The 26,365-nt window shown below is 54.3% G+C and overlaps 3 protein-coding genes across 10 annotated transcripts in view; all 3 read right to left on the minus strand.

The window, feature by feature from the left end:
- Positions 1–10,281, minus strand: part of HSPG2 (heparan sulfate proteoglycan 2) — a 97,413-nt gene extending 87,132 nt beyond the window's left edge. For all 3 annotated transcript variants that reach the window (XM_027605152.1, XM_027605161.1, XM_027605145.1), the window contains exon 1: positions 10,121–10,281. In XM_027605152.1, the coding sequence (XP_027460953.1) occupies positions 10,121–10,183 (63 nt within the window). In that variant the 5' untranslated portion in view covers positions 10,184–10,281. The remainder of the gene's footprint in view (positions 1–10,120) is intronic.
- Positions 10,282–15,903: 5,622 nt separating this feature from the next.
- LOC113939348 lies at positions 15,904–22,543 on the minus strand. 6 transcript variants are annotated; one of them, XR_003525201.1, is made up of 4 exons: positions 22,522–22,543; positions 20,056–20,990; positions 16,576–16,628; positions 15,904–15,934 (listed from the first exon to the last, which is right to left on the minus strand). XR_003525201.1 is itself a non-coding variant. In XM_027625305.1 (3 exons), exon 3 carries the CDS (start codon positions 20,919–20,921, stop codon positions 20,073–20,075), a length of 849 nt encoding a protein of 282 aa, XP_027481106.1. In that variant the 5' UTR covers positions 20,922–20,990; positions 21,589–21,663; positions 22,467–22,515; the 3' UTR covers positions 20,010–20,072. The 6 variants fall into 6 exon arrangements, 5 of the variants coding, with proteins under 5 accessions (XP_027481106.1, XP_027481088.1, XP_027481098.1 ...); XM_027625305.1 differs by lacking the exons at positions 15,904–15,934; positions 16,576–16,628; positions 22,522–22,543 and adding exons at positions 21,589–21,663; positions 22,467–22,515 and having other exon boundaries at positions 20,010–20,990; XM_027625287.1 differs by lacking the exons at positions 15,904–15,934; positions 16,576–16,628; positions 22,522–22,543 and adding exons at positions 21,589–21,747; positions 22,467–22,507 and having other exon boundaries at positions 20,010–20,990.
- A 900-nt stretch (positions 22,544–23,443) lies between these two features.
- Positions 23,444–23,787, minus strand: LOC113915657 (cytochrome c oxidase subunit NDUFA4-like). The gene has a single exon (XM_035727407.1). The coding sequence runs from the start codon at positions 23,785–23,787 to the stop codon at positions 23,539–23,541; it is 249 nt and encodes an 82-aa protein (XP_035583300.1). The 3' UTR covers positions 23,444–23,538.
- Positions 23,788–26,365: the final 2,578 nt, after the last annotated feature.

Here is a 26,365-nt window from a genome sequence, read left to right on the forward strand (position 1 = left end):
TCCACACCCACGAGCTCATCTGAGACTCCCAACGAAACTGGCCTGCTCCCTTCTCCAGCCCTGTGGGTCTTCTCTCCTGCCCTAGCCCAGGGGGGCCGTGCCCCCAGGTCCCCTCCTTCCATGACGAGAATAGACTGTGAAGTAACTATTAACAAATGGGGGCTTAGACGAAGTCACAAAGACTCCAGATTTTCTCACGGAGGCCGCGAGTGGCCCAGAAAACCTCTCCCCCTGCCCCCACACCTTGTATTGACTAGTCCACCACCCAGCTGGCCTCCCCCTGAGACTATAAAGCTCCATCAACCCCCCCTCCCCCGCGCTGGTTTATTCCTAACACAGGGCCCCGGTCTAGGGCTGGCACTCCATAAATGTTTGCTGAATGAATGAATGGCCCCATCTTGCCTCTGGGGGAAATGAAGCTCAGAGAAGTCAGACGACTTGTCCTGGATCACACAGGCAGGGACAGGGGGAGTACAGGAATCTCGTGACCCGGAATCTAATGCTCATTCACTACACATTGACAGCACCCCAGCTGTTTGCTCAGCTGCAGGTCCCCGAGGGGCACAGAGGGAGACCCATGTGGGCAGACCACTGCGGGGGGATCCCAGGCGTGCAGGCAAGGGCAGGTTAGGTGTAAGGGAGCAGGCAGCCCCTCCATCTGGTTGCCTCGTTCAGGGCCTGGCACCTGTGGGCTGGTAGCATCAATGAAGGAAGACGTGGGATTGGTCACATGGTAGGCTCTGAAGAATGGTGTAGCACCAGCCCCTGAGAGGAAGCCAGGAGTTTTCGCCAAGAACTCAACATTCCGTTCCTCTGGGTCGGCAGGGGACCAGAGAGAAAGAAAGGAGTCCATTTTGTGGGTAGAAAAATCAAGGCCCAGGAGGGAGGGTCAGCAGTTGGCTGGCAACTGAGTGGCAGCCTGGGCCTTGACCTCCTGCCTCCTGGTCTGGCCAGGTAAAGGGTGGGGGACCGGGATGGATGTCACCTCAGCTATCTTGGTGGCTTCCTCCCATTCTTTTCCCCGTGTTAATGACTCCAGCAGCAGGCCTGGGCCTTCCTGCCCACACACTTGACAACAATGTGAATCTAGGGACAATGGGGACCGATGACTTCTGGCCCCCTGCCCCGGATGCCTTCCTCCTCCACCAGCCAAATCCTCTACGCTCTTTAGGGTTCGCTGCCTCCACAAAGTCTTCCGGGTACCTCATGCCAAATCGATCTTTTCCGTCCCTGACAATCTTCTCCTGTCTGCACTTTGAGTTGCACTGGGTGCTTATGGTTCATGGATCCAGGACCCAGAGGGTCCTGAGAGGAGAGACCCTGCCTCTCATTTCTCCCAGGAGGACTGACAGATGTGGATTCAGCTCCTACCTTCCTCTGCACCTGGCTCTGTGATCTTGGGCAAGTCACAGCTCTCCACTGAGCTGCTTCTCATGGGAAATGGGGGTATACTCCCAACTACACAGGAGAGTTGACAATGCTGATAAAACACCTAGCTCGATGGCTAGCAGACAGTAGGTCCTCAGGCAATGCATGAATGAATGGGAAAATTCCTGACTCTTCCACTGCAGAGGGATGCTCAAATGACACAGTTTGGGACTTAAATGTAGATTACACCTTCCAGCTGGGCCACATGGTTCTGTGCCTCGTATTTCACCCAGGTCCCCGTGATGGAGGTGGGCACACGGCCGGCTCCAAGCAGGCCCCGTTAGGCAAAAATTCACTAACTCCAAATGGCAAAACCTGCAGGTCCCACAGGGAGCTTGGGACCTGACTGAGAAGGATCCAGGTTCCCAAGGGTCTCAGTCCCAGGGAAAGCCAAATCCATCCACCCGGGGGAATGTCATCACTAAGTTGGGTTGGAGGCCAAGGGGCAAAAGGCATCCAAGCCTGCGAAGTAGGAACGAGATAAGCCCAAACGGCAGATGTGCAGCTTTTTCCTGTACCCTCTGCCTAGGCCAGCCCAGTCTGCCTCCTCTGTGTAGCCTGTCCCGACTATGCCAGCCCTCCCTGGCTGCCCTCTCTCTACACTCAACAGGCTGGATCCACAGAGGGAGGGATGACAGCTTTGGAGGCAGACAACATGGGCCCCACTCCCAGCTGTGCCACATATAAGAGGGATGAATTGGGCCAGCCATGCCCCTGCTGTGCCTCAGTTTCCCCCTCTGCAAAATGGAGATAATAATGCCAACCTTGAGATTTCTGGGAGGATTATATGCAATAATGCTTGCTGGGAGAGAGCCCCGTGTGGGGTTTGGCCCCAGATAGGGTGGTGGTTTTTAATCAAGAGAAGGCGTGGGGTGCCTGGGTGGCTCAGTCGTTAAGCATCTGTCTTCGGCTCAGGTCATGGTCCCAGGGTCCTAGGACTGAGCCCCGCATCGGGCTCCCTGCTCCACAGGAAGCCTGCTTCTCCCTCTCCCACTCCCCCTGCTTATGTTCCCTCTCTCGCTGCGTCTCTCTCTGTCAAATAAATAAATAAAATCTTTAAAAAAAAAAAAGAGAGAAGGTGTGCGTGCTCGCTGAGCATTGGCTGACGGTCTAGGTGACTGAGGTCACTGGGGAGGAGACCCTGGAGGTCCCAGGGCAGAGAAGACACTAGTCTGTCCTCAGGAAACTCCGAGGTCTCTGTTCTTCTGGCCCAAGGGTCACAGGAAGGCAAACAGCAGGAGAGGGGGAAGAGTCTGTGAAGTGACAGAGGCCACTGTGGCCAGGATTTATGAAGCCAGTATTTCAATCCATCCAGCCCAGCGAGGCATCCAAGAAGAGGCATGATCCCAGTTCCCAACTATTTGAAAACTGGAAACCGCCAAACAAGGAGAGGGGATGAGTCAGCTGGGGTGAGGAGGGGAGGCCAGCAGCAGCAGGAGGTGGGGGCCAGAGCCGGCTCCTTGGGGGTGAGTAGGGGAAGGCAGGGAAGGGAGAGGTGGGGTCAGGGACCCGGCAGTGGGTTGGGAAGGGGCCAGAGGCAGCTGGGAATTCCCAGCCCCACGCCAGGAGACCATCTGTGAGGTCACCCAAGGCCACCTCTGAAGTCCTCCCCCTGCCAAGCCCCAGGCCACCTCCCCCTCCCCACAGACCGGGACTGGGGGAAAGATGGGGAAAGAGAGGCCAGATGCGAAAAAAGCAAACACCTGGACACGACACACCCTCGTGGGGGAAGGGGCAGGTCTCTACCCAGCAGCCCAAGCCCAAGGCACAGGGTGGAGAGACGGGTCACCAGGCACTCGTGTGTCTCTTTCCCTTCGCCCCGCTGCTTCTCTGTGAGCCCACAGGGGTCAGAGTAAAGAGCTGTGCAGCCCCACCAACCCTGGCAACTGACCTGCTATAGGCTCCCTCGGGACCTCCCTGGACAAGGTCTTATCTCCTCCAGTGCGGGCCTGAAGGACGACGGGGCTGGGATGGGGTCCCAGGAAGCCCCCGCGCCATATCCATTAAGATGCGGGAACATCCTTTCTGCCCCCGTGGGAGCTACTTGGCCACGCCTCTTGTTGCTCAGAGCCCACCAACTGCACACATCTGGGAAGGGGACAGCGCGTCCACAGGCTTCAGCCTTTCCCAGGCCACACCCTGGGGTGTGCCCCCCTCCTGCTCCCCCACCAGGAAGGAGCAATCAGAGTGGAAGGGAGCAATCAGATGCTGTCCTGCAGCTGTGGGCGCAGTGGGGGCAGGGGGCAGTGACAGATCGGATGCAGTTACATCCAGCGCACTTGGACTGCGCGCGAGAGAAGCAACGGCTTTCTTCTGCACGGTCATTCACTCCACAAGCCCAGCGCGGGGCCCGGGGCAGTGGTTTGCAGCAGTTTTGATCAGGAGAAGGCGTGCGGTGCTGGGCCCTCGGGACCCTTAGTCAAATTTATCACTCTGGCCTTGTCCTCAGCAGGAACAGTTCTCACAGAACAGCCACCACTTTTCAAACACCTATTACATTTCACACACTGAACGAGGTGCACCTGCAGGGTCTCATAGTCCACCGGGGAAATGGGCATCATGATCCCTATTTATAACTGAGGCTCAGAGACACAGAGCAACTTGCCCAAGGTCACATGGCCAGTTGGGGCCGCGCTAAGACGTGAAGGCAGGGCCCTTTGAGCTCACACTTTCCCTTGATCACGGTGCCCGAGAAAGGGCTCTGAGTCCAGTGAGGAAACAGACAAGTGGAAGACAGCAGTGTGGGCGCCCTGGCTTATGCCACATTCTCCAGGTCTCTGCAGAGAGCAGTGGCTGGGACCAAAGCAGCCCCTTCTCAATCCTCAGCAAGGAGCCCGGGCCTTCTTGGCCTGCTGGCTTCTCCAACACCATTAATATATTCACTTGATAAATGTTCACCTACTGTTGCCTAGCACCAGGCAAACTGCAATGAACAAAATTCTGAGTCCATGTCCTCGTGGAGCTTCCCTGCTACACTAGGGGGAAGACAGTACGTTCTAAATAACACATAAACACCTAAGCATGAGCTCAGGCTGTGGGGTCCTCAGGGGCCAGTGCCTGCAGCTCCTTAGGATGCACATTTGGCAAGACGCCCCCCCCCCCCCCCGCACCCACTTCACAGGCCAGTGTAGAGGCCCCGGCTTGGTCCAATGCTGCCCTCATCCCTAGGCCTCCCCCTCCAACACCTCCCGGAATTTTTCCAACTTAATTAGCGTCTGCTCCACCCTTCCGGATGCTCATGTCACAAACCGTGGAGACTTCCCTGACTCCTCTCTTTCTGTCCCACCCCATACCCGATCGACCCATCCGCAAATTCCGTCAGTCCTAACTTCAAAATATCTTCAGGAATCAACCGCTTCTTCCCACCTCCCTCGCCCTGGTATGAGTTCCCCTTGTCTCGGGCCGGGATCTCTCAGCTTGCTTGCTTTTGCCCTTGACCTTCCACATCCTCTTCTCTGCACAGCAACTATAGTGACCTCTTATCTCACTCAGAAGCAAATCCAAAGACCTTCCCATGGCCAAGTGCAGCACTTGGACCATGCTCCCCCCTCACTCACCCTGCTCCAAACACACGGGCCTCCTTGTTTTCCGCGGATATGCCGGACACCCCGGGCCCTTGCACTAGCTGGTTCCCTCTGCTTGGAGTGCCCTGTCCCCCCCCAGGCATCTGTAGGGCTCACACCCTCACTTCTTCAGATGCTTCCGTTCAAGTATCATCTCCTCAGAGGCTTTTCCTGACTGCCCCATCCCACCTAATCACTGTCCCCACTCTCCTGCCCGCTTCATCTCTCCTCGTGAGCACTTACGGCTCTCTGACGTACCGTCCTCCCGACATACCGACATACCGTCCTCCCGCACTAGCTCTAATGCAAGTGATGTGAGGGGAGGGAGCCTGACTTGTTCCCTGCCATGACCTCAGCACCTAGAACAAGGTCAGGCACTTAGAAGATATTCAATAAATACCTGTTGAATGAATTTTACGTCTAACACGCACCTAACACTCCAGTTTGTGGAATATTTAATCACATCCATCACTGGTCCATTCATTCATTCACCACACACTGCGGGCCTTTGTGCACCAGATGCCCCCCTCTAAAAATCCAGAGCAACAGAGAAACAGGGTGCCCTCCTCTGTGCCTCAGGGAAAGGACTCTGGTAGGTAGCCAGGAGCTGTCCTAAGGACACCTCAGGGATGCCATAGGGATGCTCTAAGGTCCCTGCAACCCTGGCGCAGGCGGGCATAGGGAAAACAGGGGAGGGGGGGTTCTGGGGGCAGCTGACACTTGAAGGCCCCACATTCCCAGGCCTCAAAGAGCCACCTTGTTCCCAGGGCTTTGGGGCTTTGGTGATGGTGCTCCTAGCCCAGCCACCCCCAACAGCCACAAGCCCCTCCCTCCCAAGGCCACTATTGACACGGACCCAACCCAAGGCCAGCAGTGAGGCTGGCGGCTCCCCACGAAGTGAGTTCCACACATTCTTCTAGGTTTCAGTCAGCCAGCTCTGGGCACTGGGGCAGCTGGCAGGCCCCGGCTGGGCCCCGGGAGCAGGAGGGGGCAGCAGGGCCAAAGGGGCCAAGGCCTGGGTGGGGGCAACATTCCAGCAGGGCTAGGATCCTCAGCCCAACCTCCCCCTTCCTGGAAGAAGGGAGATGGGGGCAAGGCCAGGGTGGGCCCTGGGAGGAGTGGGCACTGTGTTCGTCACATCTTTGGGAAGCTGCTGGGGGATGGAGTCAAGTTCACCCATTCGTTCCCTAGCCTGATCCCTCACAGCTGGGATGGACTGGGGAGGGGGGCCACAGGCCAGACCTGAGAGCCCTTCCCACACGTCCCAAGTTGTGAAGGGTCCAGAACCTACAGGTCTGGCCTCCAAGTAGCCTCTGAATCATGGCTCTCTATCTCTCCACATCTTGGGCGGCCCCTCCTACTCCCCCTCCTAGGAGTCTCCCCACAAGGCCAAGCAGCCTTGAAGCCTCTGCAGACTCACCCTAAACCTTGAGCCCCCAGGGGAAAACCAGGGGAACCTAGTGAGGGCTCTAAGCACAGCGGCTAGCCTTTCTTCCCCCTTACTCCCCACTGAAAGCCCTGGGATTAATTCAACCATCTACAGGATCTCAGGGAATATTTGATGAGGAAATTAACAAACCTACAAATAAACAGGTGATCCTACAAATGGCTGCCCTGGAGTTAGGTCTTTCGAGGCTCCCGCCAGGACAGGCATCCCCAGGATGTCCTCTGCTTAGAGAATGGGGACCATATCAGGAGCTACGGCTTAATGCATTCAACAGATAATGTTGACTGAGCACTTACTACCTGCCAGATGCTAAAGATACAGCAGCAGCGAACAAAAACACACAAGGTCCTGCTCTTGTGGAGCTTAAATTCGGGGGGGGGGTTTAGGGGAGAGATAAATAAATAAACGAATACTTATCAGATAGTAAGAAGGAAAAAATAAAGCAGTCTAAGGGGACAGAGAATGTTGGGCAGAGTAGTCAGGGACTTAAAAGAAGGGAGGCAGAGGTTCACATAGATATTTGAGGGACAAACGTTCTAGGTAGAAGGAACAGAAGATGCAAAGGCCCTGGGGTGGGAGTGTGTTTGGCATCTTCAAGAAACAAAGACCCATGGAGCTGAAGTGAGCAAGGGGAAAGATGGCAAGAGGAGAGATTTGAGAGGGAGCGGGGGAGGCCGGATCCCAAAGGGCCTTGTGGGCCATATTAGGTCAGGGGCTTGAGTTTGATTGTGAGCAACAGGGGCAATGCAAGGGAGGATCTGAGCAGGGGAATGACATGTGAGAATTTGTTGAGAAACTTTGTGCCTGGCAAACAGTTGGCACTCAATAAATGTGAACCGTCCACATTATTTTGTCATCATCTGGCCTGGTACCCCAGGACCTCCCTCCCTACCACTCCAAGCCCTAAACCCAGTCACCTTCTGCCACCTTCCTTCCACTCCTCTCCCCGGCTGCGCCTCAGACCCACAGATCCCAACATGCCTGTGCTCAGCCGGAGAACAGGCCTGGGCCAAGCCAGGTGGGGGCCGCTACTCCCCAGACATAGGAAGCTGGGCCTAGTGTATGGGGAGGGGGTCCACCTCTGCCCCTTCCAGCCTCCACCTCCCTCTATGGCCTGTGGCCCTCCCTCCAGAAGTCCCCAAGGCACACTCACAAGCACACACCCCCCCCCCAAGCGGGTCTGGAGTAAGAAGGGCTGGGGACTGGGGGCCATGGGGGTGGGCAGGGCAGCCAGTTATGTCCAGGGGAGGGCTGAGGGCGCGCTGCCCCTGAGGAAAGGGGAGGCTCCTCCAGCTTCTCCATTTCCCATCCGCCCACAGCCTCCCTAGTGAGAAAACTCAGCCAAGGCAGGAAACAGGTATCTCAGCAACTTCCCTCCTCAGCCCTGAAAAACACCGTAATCGTGGCAGCCCCCTCAAGATTCCTGTCTCCTGGCAGGGCTGGCCCCAAGAAAGGAAGGGCTAAGGCCCCAGCAGGAAGAAAAGGGATCAGCAGGCCAAGGCAGGCACTGAGTCACCCAGGCCTGGCCCCCACCCCCAGCAAGCCTCGCCACCTCCTCTGAACTGAAATTACTCCCACACTTAATCACAGACCACTGCTTCTCTGTCTCCTGCCCCCAGTGAGGTCTTGAGCTTCCTAAGGACCACCCTACCTTCCTCTTCTGTCCTCTATTGGCTTGTGGATGTGAACCAAAGGGCAGAAAAGATAAAGGGCAGCGGGTGAGCAGGAGCCCAAGGCTTGCTGGGGCACTGGGCTAGGAACCTGATGTCATTGAAAACGTACAATAAACTTCTTACCCCATTTTACAGATGTGGAAACTGAGGCCCAGGAAGAAGAAATGGCCCCAGATCAGGCTCGAAAATGACAGAGCTGGGATTCAGACTTCTTGGGTCCAAGCTCTTTCTAGCTCTCCACCATCAGCCTGGGGTGGGACACACCGAAGACCTCGATGTGGTTGCTGAGGAGACTCTATAATCCTACAGGATTGGAACTGCCTGTTTACACATCTCAGTTCTGGGAAAGCAAAGACAGGAACTGTTCTTGCTCACTCATAAACCCCAGCCCCTAGCACAGTGCCAGATGCACTGGTACACAGTAGGTGCTTAGCAATATCTGCCGAATGAAGGAACCCCAGAACTCCCACTGACTGTCATGGAATGCTGCTCAATGAAGATATTTTGAATGAACAAGTGAGTGAGATGATTGGCTGCAGTCTGGAATTTCTGTGGACATTCCTCCTGTACACAGCAAATAACTCCACCCTTCTCCTCACTCTGGCCACAGTAGGACCCAGCATCCAGGAGCTCCTCAGCAGGGGGCAGAGCTGGGGGAGTTTCAGAAAAGGAAGACATCCCATGTGCTACGTTGGTGCCTACTTTTTGGAAAAGTAAAGATCAAGTTTGGATCAAGACTGAGAAGCAACTGGATGGGCCCTGCTGGACTTGCTGGGGTGAGAGGCTGAGAGAGGGGATTAAGGAACCTATGCAGATGGGGAGTGGGGGAGGAGAGGTTCTAGGTGGGCCAGGAAAGAGAGCTGAGGGGTCAGGTCTGGGGTGGGGGTTCAGGAGTGACTCAAGAGGGCAGAGGTGAGACACAGGCGGCCAGGCGAGAACAGGGATTCAGTCACTGGGTAAACACTGGCTTAGAGAAAAGTTCCTCTCTTGGCTCTGAGAAGGGGGTGGAGGGCGGGGGTAGGGACAGGGACCGCCTAGGACCACCTCAAAGACGGTGGGGGTGGGCTCTGTGGTTCACCAGGGCAGACCCAGCTCCTCAGATGTGCCCCCACCCACATCTGCCACCAGCTGCCTGCCCACTGACCCTGCCCCGCCCTTCTCAAGTTCACTCAGGTCCTCAGAGCCTCTCCCTGGTCAAGCATTCTTTTTCTCCGCATGGGCCCATCCAAGCTCAGAGCAGGGAAGTGGGCTGTAGTGGCAGGCTCCCCCTGCACCTGAGGACCCCGGAAGAGGAGAGCTAGGAAACAGACCTAGGTCCGGTACCAGGTACTTCCTCGCGCCTTCCATGCAGTCCTGCCAACCAGCTTCCAGCTCTATACTTTGAGACCATGCATTTTGAGTTCCCTTTGGGCTTGCCCGAGGTCACATAGCTACTCAGTGAGGAGCAGGGATGGATTCAAGTCCTAGACTGTAGGACCCCGGAGCCCGTGGGTGTTCCACACAAACCTCAGTTGTGTCCGGAATGGATTTTTACTTGTGCCTGCCTGGTTACTAGCTCCCCAAGGGGCCGGACGGCCTGGTAAAGTTCCAGTGAGGATTGATAGGCTCCCCATCACCAGTGAATTCCTCCTTTCCAAGTTGGCACAGAAAGGGGTGCCCTTGCCCGGCCAAGTTCCCGCCCTGCTCGAAGTTTCTCCGCCTGGTCCCCAGGAATGGCAGGCCGGGCCGTGCCTAGCGCGACTGGAGACTCAGCAACGTGGCCGGGCGACCCACGGGCTCTCACGCGGGCCGGCCCCGCCTCCGGCCCCACGCAGGGTTCCCCGGGCGCCCCCCCAGACAGCCCCACGGTGGAGGGTGGCGCCCGCTCGTGCCGGCCTGGGGTCCCTGGCGGGCGCCCCCGTCCCGGGCCAGAGTCCCAGCCAAGTTGGCTGGCCCGGCGAGCGGGGCCCGGGGCGTCCCCCGCCACCACCCCCCCCGCCACCACCCCCCCCGCCGCCCCGCACACTCACCGCTAGCAGCCGCCCGTGCAGCAGTAGCGCCAGCAGCAGCGCGCCCGCCGCCCGCTGTCCCATGGCCCGGCCGGCTCCGCTCGCTCTCTCGCTCGGCGCCTGCCCGCAGTCGCCCGCTCGCCAGCCTGCGGAGTCCTCGGGACAGCGCGGCCCGCTCCCGCCGCCCCCACCCCTCCGGCCGCCCGCCCCTCCCCGCCCCGCTCCGCCCCGCTCCGCCCTCGCGGCCGTCCGCTCCGCCCCCGGGCGCCGGGCCCCGCCCCCGGACCGCCCCGCGGCGGCAGGCCCCGCCCCTCGGGCCGCCCCCGGACCGCCGGCGCCGCAAGCCCGAGCCCGAGCCGGCAGCGCAGCCAACTGGGCCTTTGTCTGGGTCCCCCCAACCCCCTCGGCGCGGGCCGCGGCCCAGCCCGGCTCCCCGCCAAACCCGGCCTGGAGTGTGGGATGGGACGGGGCCGGAGCCCTGCGCGCGGGCCCCCGCCGCCCCTCCCCGCACACGCGACCCCGGTACAAGCCCCTCTCCGTCCATGCGACCCCGGCACGGACCCACACTTGCTCACACCCCCTTTCTCACTTGGGCCGCGAGAGCTCCCCACGCTCTCACACACAAGGACTGCACACGCGCACCTGGGACGCTCACACTCACGCCACGCTGGTCTCCCCACGACCTTTCACACTTGCGCCCTCACCCCCAACAGGCACACACCAACAGACTTCACCCACTCAGGCACACACTTGATCAGTCTTCCAAAGTGTCACCCTGCAGGTGACACAGCTGGCACGACTTTCACACACTGAGCTGCTCACTTTCCTATTCGCATTTTTACACAGAATCACAAGTATGAATCCCCAGACCCGAAGCGTCAGGACGTGTTTTCACACACAAATTCCACACAGGCGCTTCCCTTTCACACACAGGGGGACGTTTGTTCCCGCACATGCTGGCCTGTCTTTTTTACATTTTCTCCCGCACTAACCGCAGCGCCTTACAGTGCGCACTCGAGAGTGAACTGAACTGGCCCTCACACGCACCATTTTCCCCGTAAACCACTCACAAACCAACTTGGATGGACATAAATCACAGCCCGGGTGCCAGAGACACACAGCTCGCACACGCAGGCCCAGACACAGACCCCACCAAAGCCCCAGTCACAGATGCTTGGGTGGGAAATCCCAGTCCCTGATGATCCACCTCTGACACAGACCCACAAACCGCACACTTGGCCACGCCACTGGGCCTCTCCGCCTGCGCTCGGGTCTCCGTTCTGCCTGAAAATTTCCAGGGCAACCCAGGCTGATGGGTGGAGAGAAAACTGGCGTGTGTGTGCGTGTGTGCATGTAGCTTAGAGGAAAACCTTTTGAGTAATGATAGAGGGAGGAGAAAAAACCCTGAAGTTTCCATTGTTTCTTGTGAGAGTTGCTAGGTTCCAGAGACTCAGGGCTGGGTTTGAGGCCAGGAGTGAGGTGAGCTGTGGACAGAGGGAAATGCCCAGTTAATTGGGCGGCACCAGGCCGGGCTCCGGAAGGCATGTTCCCTGTGATAGGGGCCTGCAGGCTCCCGGGCACGCTGTGGCCTCCCAGGCACAGGGAGGAATTGAGAGACTGCTGGCATCCTGACCTGCATCCCGGAGAGATGCTCCATCCCCAAAATATTGGGTTCTTCACCCTGTGGGGCATATTTCTGGGGGACGAGCTCAGAGCTGTAAGGGGCAACTCCCTGGCTCCAACCCAGATGCCAGGCATAACACTGAGTAAGGGCTGTTACTGCTCCAAACAGGGAGATACGGGTAGACAGAAGAGGGACATCTGATCTTGGCCCTGAGTGAACCCCTAATCTGGTGGGAGGCAAGGGGCAGTCCCTATCCTCACGTTGTTCTCAGTCCGATGGAGAATCCTGCCTCTACCACCTCGCTGTGCAACCTTGAACAAATTAGTCAACCTTTCGATGCCTCAGTCTCATCGTCTAGAAAATAGGAAAAGGAGAATAATACTAAGACCTCTCTCACAGTGTTGTTGAGGACTAAGATGAATTAATATGTTTTGTTTTTTTTTTTAAAGAACAGTTTCAGGCACATAGGAAGCACTCAATAAAGGGTACCATTTCTCCTACTGCTGTCTCTGGGTGAGCTCCCAATCTGAAGAGAGGGACACTTGTGCCCTCAGGGGCTCTAGTCTGTTGGAGGAGCAGCTTCTGCACCCAGTGTGTTGCTCCTAATCTGAAGGCAAGATGCAGCCTTCACCCCATTGGACCTCCAGTCTGGTGGGTGAGTGCAGCCTGGCGCTGGGGAAACTCCCTCACTGATGAAGAAGGCTACAAAACTCCACTGACTTCAGAGTTGGAGGGTGGCCAGCCTCGGTGGCAAGATTTTTCCAAGGCCTTGCCTGTCTGTGGAGGGTCAGCATCCGTAACAAATCACATTTTGTGAGCTGCCTCGGTGTCTTTTCCCCACCTCGGGCCCTTTAAGTCCCAGAGCTTTGGCTTCTTGGATGATTTGCTCATGAGCAAAGGGAAAAGGGGAACAAGCAGCCCTTTGTAGATGTCTGGTCAAGACTAAACCCAAGCTATAAGTCTTGCTTACTAAAAGAGGTTGGGGAGAGAGATGGTAAAGTTGACTGGAGACTGGAAGGAGCTGGGCTGACACAGAGGGCAGAAAAATATGGCCTGTCCAGAAAGTCTTCCAGAGTAGCTCCACCCACCCTGAGGATTGGTCATCCACCTATTTATTCTGCATCCTTTCCTTCCCACTAAGGGATTTGGCCAGCTCTGTTTTCTTTTGCAGTCCTTGATATCTTTAGTAAATGTTCTCAAGTTGCTTTGTCTAGGATCTGGCTATCTCCTCATATGGCTTCGAAGAGAAGCAGAGGCAGGGCTTTTGGGCTTTGCTGAGTCTTGGAGGCGCCTGTAATCGCACTGTATGTACTCATAGCTCAGGGTGCTCGTCATCCCCTTGGAGAGAAACAATTCAAGTCTTGCACAAGTTGCCTTAGATAAGGAGAGACAACAAGAGTTTGGATAGGTAAGAGCAGCGAAACAATCTGGCTTCTACGAAACAGGAGTTGGGTGCCTTCTGGAATCAGTGGCCAGAGTGTGTGGGTCCTCTTGTTTGCCACTCAAAAATTGACAGGACTCAGCTTTTCCTGGCTTCCACTTCCACTCCAAATCTTTTCTCTGCCTCAGAGCTTCTCACTTGTTTCACCTTCCTTCCTTCCTTCCTTCCTTCCTTCCTTCCTTCCTTCAGAGCTGCAGTGAATGGTTGGGTAGGTTGTTCACTGAACAAAAGTATGCACCGCCAAGTGGGCCCGGCTTTGGGACTATCTGCCCCGAGGGGGGACCTTTTGCTCATTTAAGCAAAGGCACCGTATGGGCTCACTGTGGACTTTCATTCAATTATGAAATTAATTTCATTATGAAATTATGGAATTAATTAATTTCATTCAATTATGAAATAAACACCTACTTTGTACAAAGATGCCAATGCCTGTGTGGGCAAACAGATGCTGGCAGGGTAAGGATATGTCCTTGGGTGAGAATGTGGAACAGGAAAATTGGTACTGAAAGGGGGTGGAGATGGAAGAGAGGAAACTTGGAGGTGATATGAAGAAGAGGAGAACACAGGCCTAAGCAAGCAGTGAAAGTTCCTATGGAGAGGGAGAGGGCCCTCCAGGCCTGGCAAGATCTAGTCCTGCCCATTTCTCGAGCCACATCCCTCCCCCAACCTGGTCTCTACGCATCCTTTTCCTTCTCCTCGAGTGCTTTACCCACCCAATACCCAGCCCCCTTCATCCTACTATCTTCTAGCATTTAGCTAGATCATGCTACCACAGGAGGCTTCCCTGCGCTCCCAGGCTCGGTCATGTCTCCTGCTGTACTTTCCCACAACCTGCCTCCCCCAAGCTTCTCTCTCAACGTTTTTACAATTGCAATAATTTGGAAGATCATTTAATATTATGAGGCATATGGGGCGCCTGGGTGGCTCAGTCGGTGAAGCATCTGCCTTTGGCTCAGGTCGTGATCCCAGGGTCCTGGGATTGAGCCCCACATCGGGCTCCTTGCTCCACCCGGAGACTGCTTTCCCTCTCCCTCAGCCCCTCCCCTTGTGCTCACTCTCTCTCTCAAATAAGTAAACAAAATCTTTTTAAAAAATATATTAGGAGACATAATAAAGGCAGGGAGCGTGATGATCTGGCTTCTGTCTTGTTCCCAATTACATCCTCTGTGAAGGACACAGTGCCTGGCAGGGCGCTGACATTTGAATAACTTCACTTGAAGGAAAGAACAAGATGGTTGAAGCATGGCATAAGATGTTAAATGTCCCCTTTCTGGTTTGTACTTGGGGCAGATAAATTCCCCTTGCTGTTGGATGAACACTGAATCTCCTTTGATATCACAGTTCTGGGGAGTTGGCAAGTGAGAGTATTTTGTTACTGCCCTTTTCAAGACAAGGAAATTGAGGCTCCAGAGCATGATGTGGCTTGCCTTAGATCACACGCAGTCAGTAGGAGGTAGAGCCGCGATTCATATCCACGACCGTCTGACTCTAGAACCCACGTTCTCGACCACATCCAAGTCTGCCTCCGCCTGGGTTCTCCACTCTGCCCAAGCAGAAGTGTGACTTGTCTGAAAATAGCCTTGGATTTGGTCCCTCTGCCCCCTCCAGATATCTCCCCACCCCCCCACCCCCCCGGTCTTTATCAATCACTTTCTTGCTGAGCTCCCACCCTGGGGCCCAGGCCCGGGGCAGGGTTCCCACTGTGTGCCTCATGGACCACCTGCCCTCTGGGATGCTCCTTCAAAAAGGGGTTCCCTGCTCAAGGAGTTTGGGAACTCTGTGCTTTTTCTTACACTTTGGCCATCTCAAGGGACACCAACACAGGAAAGTTCCTGAGCAGGCCTCCAGTAAAGTCACCCACCCAACTCTATTATCCAGCATTCCTCGAGATACTTGAGAAAGGAGTCCATTTGTTTTTATGAAAAAAATCTTTTAACATCTCATAAGACTGGTGTTTCTCATAACACACTTTGCAAATACTGCCGCCCGAGCTCGCTCCTGAGCTGACCATAAATGGTCTCTATAATTTGAATTTGTCACTCATGCTCCCCTCCTCCAGCCAGGCTGGAATTCTTATGGCCCCCATACACCCCCCTCACATTCCTGCCCACGCACTCTTGTTTTCAGCTATAGAAAAAGACTTTTGTGCAGGGCCCATAGCTAGTGCTCCATAAACGTTCATTTCCCTTCCTTTGTTACTGTACACACGTGCATTTTACCTCACGGGATCACTGTCATGGGCACCAGTTCATGGCTTGCTTCTCCTGCCTAACATTCTTTCCAGAAACATGGTTCTATGTGTCAGGAAAGACCAGGCTACTTACAAATGGCTCTGTGGCTCTGGGCCAGTCCCCAAACAGTTTATTAGCAGTCCCAGATGCGATAAGAAACTTGCTTAGGGTGTAAATCATCTGTATGGATAAGCACTCCGTTTCGCTCAGCTGACAACTTTTTCCTTGCCATACGGGCTCCATTATTAGAAGCAGCGCACAGACTTAGATACTGGCTACACACTCTCGATTGCGGATGGTAACTGTTAGCAAATTGTGCGCCAGCTCCCTTGCATTCAGATTGACTTTGCTCACCATAGTTCTAATAATTATTCTGTATTGTGGCTCCTCAACACACCAGCGTTCATCAACCCTATCCTGTTGTTGGGTATTTGGGCTGTTTCCAGGTCGTGGTGACGAATAAAGCATTGCTGTGAACGGTTATGTAGGCATCCGTGTGTTTTCTTCTGTGGTTCCCTCAGTTTTTAAGGACCACATATCTGAGGCCAGAAAGGTGGAGGGTCATAAGTGGCACAGAGGCAGGCCTCCCACCCTGGCCTCCTGACCCGCGGCCCCTTGTTCCTTCCTCCAGCCCAAAGGGCCCTTCCTACCGGGCAGATTTTCCATCCCTTTCATGCTTTTCTTTGCTAGGTTATGAGGTTTCTGCAGCATCCCCACATGTTGTCTTTGGGAGCTTGAGAGAAATCCTTTTGGAATGTCCTGTGCCTTCTCCCTTGAGTTCCCGGCTTTGTTCAATTGTTCACCATAAATTCCTGCCCTGTTGGGAGGGGCCCAGGAGGCTGCTAAGTTTGCCAAAAATGGTGGTACCAACTCAGGCACAGCACACGTCTGAGGCTCTTTGTTTCTAACTGAGATTTCACCTTAAAAAAGGGCAATGTGGATGCAGTTTTGGGAGGAAGAGGGGGTCCCCTCCTTCTAGTTTTCGGCTTCCTATGTAGAGGCCGCAGAACCGGTCAGGGGCAGACAGAAAAGACAGTGAGGGGTAAGGCGGGCCTGGGGAATGAGCAGGGGGTGGGGAGGGTTAGGGGGTGGAGGGCAAGGTTCATAAGGTTCAGAGATGGGGAAAGGTGGTGGGGGAGTGAGAGTTGAGAGTGGGGCGGTGTGTTGCTCCAACACGCACCTTGGCAATACGCATGTATTTTCTGGAATCATAGAATGGTGGTATCAGATGATCTGTTTGGAAAGGGTTATGTCAGATTTTTTTTTAAACATACAAAAATAATTCTAATGTCACGCCCCTATCCCCAAAGTGACCCAACGATGCAGGGACCAGTGGATTGGGCAATGGAGACCACAGGTGACCTTTGAGGAAATTTCTCCCTTTGTTTCCGGTTTCGCAGAGAGAGCAAATGCCAGGTTAACACTACCCTGTTCAGAACACTGGTGTTGAGGGGCAGCCCAAACCTCTGGAGTTAAACACCACCCTTGCTTTGTCTAATTTACCGTGTATTTTGGATACCAAGATTTACCCCTCTTTCTCTTGGAGTCCATTCAATAAATACTAAGAGAAAAAGCAATCTGGATAGAAAAAGCATTGGCTGAGGGTCAGAGCCCTGGGTTAGAATCCCAGCTCTGCTACGTGCCCACTGGAGGAGCTTGGGCATGTCACTTTTTCTTTCTGAGCCTCAGTTTCCCCCTCTGCAAAATGGGGTACTAAAACTTAGCCTCACAGGGAGCAGAGAGGGCTGAAAGCCTATATTTCAGGCCTTGGTGGCATGCCTGGAACATAGTGTGGGAGCTCAAGAAAGGATGAGGTACCCGTGCAGGCGTGAAGGACTTTCCCCGGCCACCCCCAGCTGTGGGGACACCTCGCTTCTTCTGTATACAAGCCGGACAGCACACTAGGGCCGTGGCATTGTTCTGTCACCAGCATGCTGCTTCCTGTTTACACAGACCTTGCAGATGCATGACTTGAACAGTGGACATGGAGGACTTCCTGTGGCCTCTGCGTGGCCACATGGAACAGAGAGCCTTCTCTAAGCTAAGCTAAGCTAAGAGCCTTACTTTCTCGGGACTTGGGCTGAGTGATTGTTGAAAGGGATTTGTGAGCCGTGAGTATCCAAGTAAATAAATACTAAGCAAAAGAGCAATTTTGGGGGCCAAACACAGAGCTCCTGTCCCTTGCACGTACAATCTAACACCCCACCGATGGTCAAACTTCATCTGAGCACCGACTATGTATGGGGCTCTGTAATGATATTTACCCTCCACTGTGTATATTTGCAGAGCACCTACTACTTACAAGGATGTTACAATCATGACGTTAATTACTGAGCACCTACTGTGCACGTAATACTCTAGAATGACCCTGCCATCCAGTTTTAGAAGAGCCACTGTGTTGGATGCACTGCAATCATCTTTATCCTCAACATTTATGCCTGACCTCTTTGTGCCTCAGCTTTCTCATCTATACAATAGGGACAATAATATCTTCCTTGAAGGATTAATGTGGGGATTAAATGAGTTACTATGTAGAAAGCACTTAATGCCTGGTGTGTAGTTAAGAGCTTAATAAATGTTGGCCACCATCATGAATTGGTATTAAACATCCATCGTGTGCAAGACACTCTAACTATCCTCTAGACAATAGAAGTTACCATTGCTGAGCACCTACTGGGCACATGGCCCCGTCATCAGTATTAGTAACTGAGCCCCTATTGTGAGCCAGAATTGGGCCAGACACTGGAGACCTTAAGAGCAGTGCCCTAGACAAGGATCTTACACTCCAGTTAGGGGAAATTAAACTCTTTTGGAGGTGGGCATCTCCAGGAGAGTCAGGGTCAAATCTTATGCAAATATGGACCTAGAGCAGGAAGGGGATGGCTTTGAGTGGCCAGACAGAGGATTTGAGAATCAGGACACCCTCCCTTGAGTCGGGCCAAAGTGGATTCTAATAAGCTGTATTTCTACAAATGTTCACATGGGGAATGGGTCACTGGAGAACTGAGGACCCACCAGACAAAGGCCAAAGTCTTCTCCCTCGGGAGGGAAGGGATGCAAGAGACAAGGAAAGGAATGTGCTACATGCTGAGCTTTGGACCCAGGGAGGATATCTCTTGTTCTCCAGAGATGAAATAGAAGTGGGCATGTCAGAAGTGGGGGTGAATTCAGCAAACTAAGGGTCCCATACCCCCTTCCTTCCTCCTCTCCTGAGATAGGGATATCTTCCACCTCATGATAGGGATATTCAGGCTTGCCACTTTCTCTGTTTGGCCACAGAGCTGGGCTAGAGCAGGCCACTCCCTCCAAGAGTCATGGAATCTTGTGGAACCGCAGGTTCTGCATTATTTCAAGGTGAGCCCCATTCCACACTCTGACCTGCCATTGGCCCTCCTATTTCCAAGGAGACAGGAAAGCTCTGGCAAGAAGGGCCTGGGCCTGAAGTTCAGAGCCACACAGAAATGGCCCTGAGGCCTGAAATGTGAAGCTGGCTCAGGACTCAGAAGGCCTGAGTTCTGGAGAGTCAAGGGGTTGTGGGAGTGGGGGGCACTCTTGATTCTCAGCCCAAGCCTGGCTTGGGTCTAGGAGGACAGACTCAGAAATATCAGAGTCTGGGCCCCTTGAACCCATCAAAACTACCCTACTCACTTACTGAAGGGGAAACAGGCCTGGGGAGAGAAAGTGATGTACCCAAGGTCCCACAATAGGCTGGTGATAGAACCAGGCTGGGATCCCAGTCTCCAAAGTCCCTCGAGCAGCAGGATGGTGGAGAGCTGGGTGCCTTGTAGAGCCTGGCTTCTCAGCACACATCAGTTCAGTCTCTGAAGGTTTGGAGCCCCCCTTGGTGGCCCAGGGAACATTTTCTCAGACATTTGCAGTGAGAAACTCAGGACCTCCTCATTCTGACCCTCCAGCCCTCCTCTGGCCTGGACAGAACCACTCTTCAGAGATTTCCCAGGAAGGGCAGGCCCTCCAGTGGCAACCATCCCTGGTTGCCTCTCCCACTCGCCATCCTAAAATTTTTCCTCTACATCCATCTTAAGCCTTGGTCGCTAAAACCACATCCTTAAAAGAATATATATAAAGTACCTAGAACAGTGCCTGCCACATAGTTAGTGCTCTAGGAATTTCTGCTCTTACTATCATCATCATCATCATCATCATCATTTCTGCTCACACTGGGCAGTACTGAAATCAACATCAGTGATGATCCTGAAACCACAAGAGGAGGAATAGGAATTGGGAATGGATAGCTAGTCTATTTCTTCCCATGGGGAAACTCCCCAGTGACCCATTCAATATATAAACCAGGGATTCTAAACTGAGGCCTGTGGGCCTCACATTCCACCTGCAAGTATTTTTCTTCGGCCCACAGAGCACTATGACATTTTTGAGTTTGTTGTTCGCATATAAAAATGAGATTCCTGGCTTCCTTTGAAAAAGAAACAACCCGTTGGAGAGCTGGGTTTAGACCAAGTATTTCCTCTCCACCTAGCCCAGTTCACCTGTTAACTTCCACCTTCCTGGCCCTATAGGTCATTGAGTTTATAACCCCCGATCTAAATGGCTGTCCCCCACCCACCCCCTCAACAGAAGCTTGGAAGGAGTATTTTGCCACAGACAATTTATTTTCTACAACTGCAGCCTGATGGACACGTACCCATTTCCTGGTCGATGTTACCACCAGCTACAGGGTTTGGAGATGGGCTCGGGGGCTCTCCAGCCCAAGCGGATTGCCTCCCAGAACTTGGGCAGACGGCCTAAGGAAAAGATCCCATTGCCAAACAAGGGGAGCTCAGGCAGCTTCATCCCTGGCCTCTGCAGCAGCTCAGGCATGAGTCTCCGGCTTTGAAGCTGGCGTGAGTAACTGGCATTGGCAGACTCATCCACACATTGCACGGTGTTGACACCCCTGGTGGACGGGACCATGCACGTGTTGGCGGAGTTGTCAAAGGCAGCCATGCTGGTGCTGGGGTTGGAGTAACTGTGGGGAAACGAGTGGTCTGGGTGGTCCAGGTGGATGGAGTTGGCGGTGCGTTCCAGGTAGTTGGCGGCAAGCCTTGGCAGGCTCAGGGATGATTTGGGGCAGTTGGTATAGAAGGCATTGGTGGATCTGTCAAGGTAGTTGATGCCTTTGATGAGCTGGTCCAGGAAGGTGGGGCTACAGCGGCCCAAGGGACCATCTGTACAGAGCAGGCAGTGGGGGCTGCTGTGACAAGTGGGCCTCCTGGACGCCTTGGGGTGGTTTGTGAGGTGGTTGGTCTCTACACACTTGGAGTTGTAGGGGCGGCCCATGCAGATTTTCCTCACTGGGAGTCTGGGGGACCTGGGGCTGTTGGACTTCTTGGAGGGGCTCCTGCAGCTACTGAACTCCGAGCCACTTGGGGTGCGGGGGCACTTGAGACTTTTGGCCTGGGTCACGTTGGGGCCGTGGGGCCAGCCCAGAGTCTGGGCTAAGGACACATTGTTGGCATGGTTCAAGTAGCTGGAAGTGTTGGACCGACCCACCAGACGTCCAGACATCATCCCTGCTGGGCAGATGAGCTTCGTGGCACTGACCTGCTGTGAGCTCACCTGGAGGCTGGCTACCTGGGCCTGGGGAAGACAGTTGGGTCAGCTCTGCTTGGCTCCATGCCCCCCTCCCTGCACACTTTCTCCGCATGTGTTCCCTCTGCCTCCCCAACATCACCCTTCTCCCACTCCTCCTCCTCCTCCTTGGCCCAGGGATTTTCAAACTGGAAAACAGACATCTTATTCTTCGGAAAGCAAGAGATGGGGATGAAGGCAAGACCCCGAGAACAACCGAGGCCAGAGGACCGTTAGGGAAAAGTGAGGCAGTCTCCTTGTTCCTTTAGCTCTCGCCCATATTCTGAAATTCCCATTTGCCTTTTAAGCAAGGACTCCAGAAGACCACAAAAGCCAAGGACTGAATCTCTAATGGGGAAATTCCAAGCCCTGAGAGAGAGACCTTCTTTCCGGGTAATATTAAATAGCTAATCATCAACAACACAATGCACCTGATACTAAAAAATTGTATCCGGGAAGTGATGTAATACTATATGTACTCTCTCCTTGCCTGGCCCTTTGGTTGTGTCTTGCGTATAATTGTTGCTATGAATCAAGGAGGTGGGCATTATTCTATTCCCGGTTGACAGATGGGGAAACTCAGTCTCAGAGAGATTACGTGACTTGCCTCAGATTCCAAGCTTGTAAGTGGTGGGGCCGAGGTAGTATCTTGGGTGTGTCTGATGATCTCTGAAAGACAATGCTATGCCGGGGTCACTTTGGCCCCCCTCGCAGTCTCTTAAGGAAGAGTTCTCCCCACACCTGCTCTGCCTGCTGGATGGGGGCCCTAATGGGGAGAACCAGATGGACAAGGGTGCTTGCTAAACCCCATAGTTAAGTTGATCCTGACTTTAGGAATCCCAACTGAGAGGGGCAGAGGTAGTACAACAAGTCTACCAATGGGACTGCCCTTTTAAGGTCACGGCCGTCCAGGATATCTGATCTTGATATCTGGGGTCTCTTCATCCACTCCACAAGAGGAGGGGGCATTGGGATTCCTACTCCTTGCGGTCTGAACGTGGGCGCTTCACTGAGACTAAGGCCTGCCCAGGCCAAGAAGACGCTCAGGCCATTTAACCCCATCTCCTGTCCCAGCCAAGGGTAGTGGAGTCCTTCCCCACCCCTTGTTCCCACTGTCCCCTGGTTCCCCAATACTCCCCTACCCCCAACCAGAGGGAAGGCCTGATTTCTCTCCCCCAGTACTGCCAGCTTGAGCTCATTTTCCACTTCTGCGCAGTGAGAACAGAGCAGTATTTGAGCCTGTCCCACCCAGAAAACAGCTGTCGGCTCCTCTTCCAGCCCACGGCCCTCAGCTGCCCTTGTCCTTTGGGTCTGAACCGAGTGGAATGTACAGACCCTTGACTCTTTCCTTCCAGGTCCAACCCCACCCTGTCTCCTCCTCCGGAAATGCAGGAGGTGACTGAGGGCTGACCCCCACAGTGCCCCACCCTTCCCTTCCTGGCTGGCTGGGCCCCATCTGCCATCAGGGCCCTCTCCCACGCTCACTCTGCCTTTAGGGGGTAGATGACTTAGCCCTCCTGTTGCTCTCCACGGGGGATACCTTCATGCCGCCACTCCAGACTGCTGGCCATGTCATAGAATCATGGAATCCTAGAGCTGGGAGGGGCCTCCAGAGGTCATCCTGGCCAGGCCCCTGCCTCCAGGCCCGCGCCACACTAAGCCCTCCAGGACAGATGGGCCCTATTTTTGCAACGAGACTGGGGTGGATGTTTTCCAGTGTTCCTTGTTGTTTTTCTGGTGTTTAATTATGCGAAGAGTCAGGAAGTTCTATACTGGTCCTGATCTAGCTTCCATTGGCCGTGGTCAACAACAGTCACTTCTCTTTTCTCACTGGCTCAGCAAACACATATTGAGTCTCCCCAGAGTGCTGTCGCTTCGAGTAACCCATTCTTGAGCATAACTGCATGGTCTCTCCTTCCTCGCCAAGGTCAGTGACCTGGCGTAGAGTATCTCCTACACGGTGGGCTCTGGCCGGAGCCTGAGGACTCTTCAGCCAGCAAATCTCAGAAGTTCCATGCCCTCTACCCAGCCCTGGTTCCTAGGGGGCACTCAGGACATATTTGCCAAGAAAAGCCTCCCTCTGTCATGTCCTTCTCTCAGATATTAAAAATACAGTTTTACTTTTTATTTTGAAAACTTTTCAAACTTCCTGAAAACTTATAAGACAATGAACTCCCATGTAGCCCTCATCCAAATCCACAAATTATTAATGCTCTTGCCATGTTTATCACTACGTACACACACACACACACACACACACACACACACACACACACACACACACACTATTATTTTTTGATAGGAAGTTACAGACAACAGCATCTTTTAGCCCTGAACACTTGGGGCTGTATCTCCTGCATACCGAACGAACAGAGACATCTTCTTGTTTCTTTTTTTTTCTCCAAGTTTTAGATATTTCTTAATCCGTGTAAACCCCAACACGATGCACCAACATGATTTCATGCATTTAGAGGGGAGATAGTTCCTGGATGAGCGGAAGGTTGTGCGGATGGTTTCTGGAAGACCTTCATTCTAAGCAGCTTTTTAGTGAAATATTTCATTTAGAAGCCCGGACCTTCTTTCGTTTGCTGTAATCTACATTCACCGAGTAGAACTTGTACCGATCACAGGAACCCCGTTCGTTCCAGCGTTCTGGGTTATGCTTCCTACCCCAACTGACATCTGGATCGAACAATACCAAGCACAAGACATACAGCACTGCTCCCGTACCCTCTTCTCCAATAAAAATGAAGAGGAGGATGGAGTTCGGATGCTTCGTGGCCTGACCCAGGATCTGGCAGAACATGACTGGGTCCAGGAGAAGAACAGATCACATCTGTGAGGCCCAGCACGAAATAGTCCCCACACCGAGGACGAAGGGACATCCCGGACAGCCCGGACATCTCACACCTCCACACTACAATGACCAAATACAGGACATTGGGCCATGGGAGAGTACGATCCTCTACTATACGATCCACATCCACATTTTGCTGATTGCCCCTCTGACGTTCTTCGTGGCAACTCTTCTTCCCATGGAAGATCCAAGCCAGGAGCTCGCGTGGCCTTCGTTCTCAGGTGTCTTTGGTTTCCTTCAACCTGGAGCAGTTCTTCAGCCCTTTTTTGTCTTCTGTGACCTGGACGTGTTTGAAGAGCATGGGCACATCATTCTGGAGAGGGTTCTCCAGTCTGGGTTTAATCCAGTGTTTCTGAATGACCAGACCCAGGATCATCAAGTGCTGTGTAACATGGAAACCTCTGCGTGGGCTCTCCCCAGCCCACAGCCAGTGAGCCTTTTGGCCCTGGGGTGGGGTGGTTATTGTTGCTGAAACAGGGAGCCAAGAGGAGAGATCAAAGGGCCCCCAAGAAGAAGGAAGAAAGGTGTGGGGGAACTCAGTGGACCAAGGAAGTGGTGTTAAGAGTTCCCTTGTGGGGCCTCAGGCTGGCCTGGATCTGTTCTGGGCTGGGGGCCAGGCAGGCAGCCAGCAAGAGGGCTGGGCCTCTGTCCCGTTTGTCCTGAAGCTACCCAGGCATCAGGATCACTGGCCATTTCTGGCCTGGGCACTAAGAGCCTCTGGAAATAAGTCCAGGACAATTATTTTAGGAGGAATGTGCTATTCCTCCATCTTCCCAGAAAGCCAGGCTGCGTCCCAGAAGATCAGGAATGTCCCTCTCTGGCCTCCCTAGCTCCAAGGGATCTCTAAGTACTCTGGGGGCTGCAGAAGTCTTTAGGGCCAGAAGTGGGGTCAAGGAGACTGAATGCCCTTTCCCTGGGTGGGGAGGGGAGGTTCTGTCCTTAGATCCTGGGCTTTCAGGGTCCATTCTTGAGTCAGGCCAGCTGGTTAGGGACCAGCTGACTCCAAGCATGAGGACACATGAGGAGGAGGGTATGGGGAAGCTGCCTGCCCTACCTCTTGCCCAGCCCCAGCCCCAGCCCCAAGAGACTGACATGGGTGGAGCACCTGCTAGGCACCAGGACCTCCCACCCTCTCATTTAATCCTCACAGCACCCCTGAGAGGTAGGTATTTGGTTTTCCCGATGAGGTAATTGAAACACAGAAAGGGCAAGAGACTTACCCAAGCTCACCCGGCAATCAGAACTAGAACCTGGTGTTCTGGCTCTATCCAGAGGGGGCCACTCCTCTCACTCGGTGAGGACACAGTAGGCGACCCTGGGAACTGGGTGGAGTTGGGAGGGGTCCAACATGGAGACACAGGCTGGTGGGCAACTGAAGCCCTGTCCCCCACCAAACCCCATCACCCACCACTCAGCAAGCCCGGCTGCCTCTTCCCTCCCTAGCCCTGCAGGGATGAATGTCAGGGTCTGAGAATGTCCTGGGTGGGTGCCCTGCACAGTCCCCAGCCACCGCAGCGCCCCCCCTTGCCCCACCGGGTCCAGCTCCAACCTTGGCTCCTTAGCTCCATTACCAAACCAGCTTGGCTTTCCATCATCCCTTGCCCCTCCCCCTCCCGCCCGCCTCCGCAGTTCTAGCTATCGCCTCTTGGGTCCCACTACATCCAGCAGGGGCCCTTTCTCTAGCCCAGGTATGAGGAGTTTGAGGGCATCTCATTCCTCTGGGCTATCCCAGAATGGAGGGAATAGCCTCCTTCTCCAGAGACCGTCCCATTAGCACCTATGCTGCTTATTCACCACCCCCCGCGGCCCCCCTACCTCCGCGTCTGCCACTCAGCAGTTACCCTTCTCCTCTGGGGCCTGAGGTGGTGGGGACAGGTGTTCCCAGGTCCTTTCAGTCACATGGCTCCTGCAAGCATCAAAGATAAGGAGCAAGCGGAGCTTGGCAGCCCCGAGTGTGAGCTCAGCAGCTGCAGGCTTGAGACCCCCACGTTAGTCCAGGGGACAGCAGGAGCCAAGAGCCATGAAACTTTCTTGGCTGTCCCAACCTGCCTGGAGGACATCTGTGCCCAGCCTCAGGCCACTATGAGCAGTGTGACTCACCTGAGCCTTTACCTGCCAGCTTGCTTGCAGGGCTGAAAAATGTTTACTGGGCTGGGTCCTGGCCCTCCCATTAGCTACAGCCTTTCACCCACCCAAGCACAGTGAGTCACACACCCCCATTCCCCCAGCAAACTCAAGGATAGAGGCCCTCTGCTCACCAGCTGCCAAAACAGCCTTCCCCAAACCCACATGTGGCAGGTACAAGCCGGGACGGATTTGAGCTCAGAAGCATTGGGGCAGGTGTGGCTTCACAGGAACCCCAGCCAACAAGAACTTCCCTCCTGCCAAGCCACCTTAGGGATTTGGGGGTAGAGCAGCCAAGGTGGGGGAGGACGGGGCTCCTGTCTTCATGGGGCCCGGGAAATTTCCTCTAAGGGAGGTGGGGACCATGGCCATATGCAGGTTTATCGACCACCTTGCTGGGAGA

This window comes from Zalophus californianus, chromosome 4 (assembly GCF_009762305.2).
Source record: "Zalophus californianus isolate mZalCal1 chromosome 4, mZalCal1.pri.v2, whole genome shotgun sequence".
Lineage (NCBI taxonomy): Eukaryota > Metazoa > Chordata > Mammalia > Carnivora > Otariidae > Zalophus > Zalophus californianus.

Coding starts and splice junctions, on each gene's coding strand:
- LOC113915657 (XM_035727407.1), bottom strand. CDS start 23,787: ATGTTCTGCCAGATCCTGGGTCAGGCCACGAAGCATCCGAACTCCATC.